The sequence below is a fragment of the Macadamia integrifolia genome, chromosome 13 (genome assembly GCF_013358625.1).
Source record: "Macadamia integrifolia cultivar HAES 741 chromosome 13, SCU_Mint_v3, whole genome shotgun sequence".
In the NCBI taxonomy this organism is placed as follows: domain Eukaryota; kingdom Viridiplantae; phylum Streptophyta; class Magnoliopsida; order Proteales; family Proteaceae; genus Macadamia; species Macadamia integrifolia.
The window spans coordinates 14,330,699-14,333,305 of NC_056569.1; the positions used below are offsets into that span (position 1 = coordinate 14,330,699).

The 2,607-nt window shown below is 37.5% G+C and overlaps 1 protein-coding gene across 1 annotated transcript; it reads right to left on the reverse strand.

Moving 5' to 3' along the window:
- Positions 1-859: 859 nt before the first annotated feature.
- LOC122060226 lies at positions 860-2,091 on the reverse strand. Its single transcript, XM_042623420.1, has 2 exons — positions 1,790-2,091; positions 860-1,694 (listed from the first exon to the last, which is right to left on the reverse strand). Exons 1-2 carry the CDS (start codon positions 1,955-1,957, stop codon positions 1,068-1,070), a joined length of 795 nt encoding a protein of 264 aa, XP_042479354.1. The 5' UTR covers positions 1,958-2,091; the 3' UTR covers positions 860-1,067.
- Positions 2,092-2,607: the final 516 nt, after the last annotated feature.

Genomic DNA, 2,607 nt, shown 5'->3' on the forward strand with positions numbered 1-2,607 from the left:
AGAAAGTATCTTTGGACCTACTTAAATATCTATCATGTGGAAGATTACATAGAGCTCAAGACATCAGAGTCTCTTTCTCAAATATTATGTTTCATAAGAAACAAGGTAGACTGAGTGAAATCAAATAAAAATTTTAAAATCTAATGAAAAAAAATTAAAATATGCAGGTTAAAGATCCAAGGAATTCACCATAAATATAGAAAAATATAAGATGAATCTAAGTCTAAAATTTGAAATGTGGCCAATCTAGACTATTTCTAGATATTCATCAATGAAAATTTCTTAAATAATCTTTTCATATGGAACAACTTAGTATGAGACAAAAAAATGGTAGAAACTTTTTCCATTTTACTCTTAACTGATTATTTATCAAAATTAACATACACATATATAAAGGCACAAATTACAAATAGTGTTAATTTGTTAGGGGTTTCCACTCCGATTGCCTCTTTTATATTTTTTTTCTAGAATATATTATCCATTCATCCCCACCCACCTAAAAAAAGACTTGATTTTTCTCATTATCAAGTAATTGCCGTGCCAACCTCGTTTTTGAAACTCATATTCATATTTAATTAATCACTCTTCTCTATATTATAAATAGGGAACTACATTTATATGCATTGAACATAAATAATTTCTATAAGCACGAGTCGTATAAAATAAATGAAAGTAATTTTTCTATTCCCATAAATCTAGAATGCATCTCTAGATTGGCACTACTATTTTTTTTTTGGATGCCATGTGAAGATTAGGTAGAACTGAAATTTTTTTATGGATAGATGAACCCAAAGATTTCAATAAAGTTGGCCAAATTACAAGAGATAATGTACAGAAAATCTGTTGCAAGAAAAATGAATATTTTTAAAATAAATGGACAGATAAACATTATAAGGTAATATACCAATACATTTAGTATGATCGAATCTGAATTTAAAACTTGACGCTCAAGTTTTTTTAGAGAGAGAGAGAGTGGGGCAAGCAACTTGACTTTGCCGCTGCATCCCTCAACAAAACTCTACCAATAACCTTTTGACATGATTGCACCCAAAACCTTATGTGGATCTCTAGACGCCATGGTGATCTCTTGCCCTAAAAGCACTGGCCATCTCCTCCACCACCAGCTTTCCAGAGCGCTCCGCTTCCCTAACCGCAGCGGCTACATTATCCACCACCTTCTTTGCCGGAGCTGGTTTGATCACCGGCCGATAGTGATGCAAAGGCATAGAATTGGAGTCCAAGTAAGACAGGACCACCACCATAATCACACATGCTGCAAACATCGGTATCGGCCCAAAACTCCAAAATAAAAAAACCATAGCAAAGTAAAGCAACCTCAACCCAACCTGCCAGAAATTATTCCCCCTTATCACTGCCGCCTGAACAAGACTCACCGGCAAATCCGTATTGGGTGTACTTATAAAGAAATCGGCCTGAACAAAGCACCTCGCCGCCTGGATGAACGTCAAGAAGGCAAGAATGAAAGATAAGAGCATGGTTATGTACTTGAGGGAATCGGTGGCGGCGCTTGAGTCTCCGAGTATAAACACGTTCCTGAAGAGATTACTGGATGAGCTTCCCACCAATGCTCCTATCAGGGAGCTTAGTGTAAGACAAATGGTAGCTAAGCAAATTGCACTTGTTGTGTTTGTTGATATCACTGAAAGTGCCAAACTTAGATGAGATGAATCACCCTGCATAAGAAATACCCATTAGCTGCAATCGAATATTATGTTCGCGATCGTTTCACCTAAAAGCTCGAACCATTATGAAAAGGCAACATATATACCTCCATCATGCACTTAACCCAACTCTTCTTGTTGAGGTTCTCATAGCCGATGGTGGTTGCTTTGGGATTTGTTCGGACTCTGTAGATGAGGTAGAGATGGTAGGTGAACATGATCAAGAGCCCTCCTGGGACCAATATCAGGTCCAGGTATTGTACTCCAAACGCCATTACTAACTATTATCACCTTCTGAGTTCTTCTGGTTCTTTGCTTGCTTCATTGGAAATTTATGAGAGATGAGGTTGATAATGGTCCTAGCTTATCTTCTTCTTATTTTATGGAAGTATTGACTGACTTAAGAACTCCCAACTCTTAAGCCTAACTCCAACTGGATAAAGACAATTCTTAAGGGGTTGGAAATGAACTCAGGACTCATCGATGGGTCGTGGGGAACCCAATTGACATTTAATATACAACATTGACCTTTGAGGGTTCGTAATTCCTAAACGTAATTGAGAATTTGAGATTCCAACCCAAATAAAAGGCCTAAAAGCTCGCACTCCCAGAAAAAAAAAAATGTGATCAGCATGGTTGTCGCATAGGTATAGGCAGCTACAAAGTCACCCTTAATGCCTAATGGGGAGTAGCACTGAGCAGTCAATGGCTAGGGTGTAAGACAATTTGGACTCTTCCTTTGGTGAGTCCTACTAGAGATTCTCAACCGCCTGATGAAGGAGCATATTTATTTATCTTTTTCTTTTTGTTTATTTATTTAGTAGGGGAAAAAATCCTAAAAGGCAGAGTGGCCTCTACACCCAGACATAGGGAGGGACAAAATAACAGCCCCACCCTCATGAAAAATGAAAATTCTTTCGTTTGC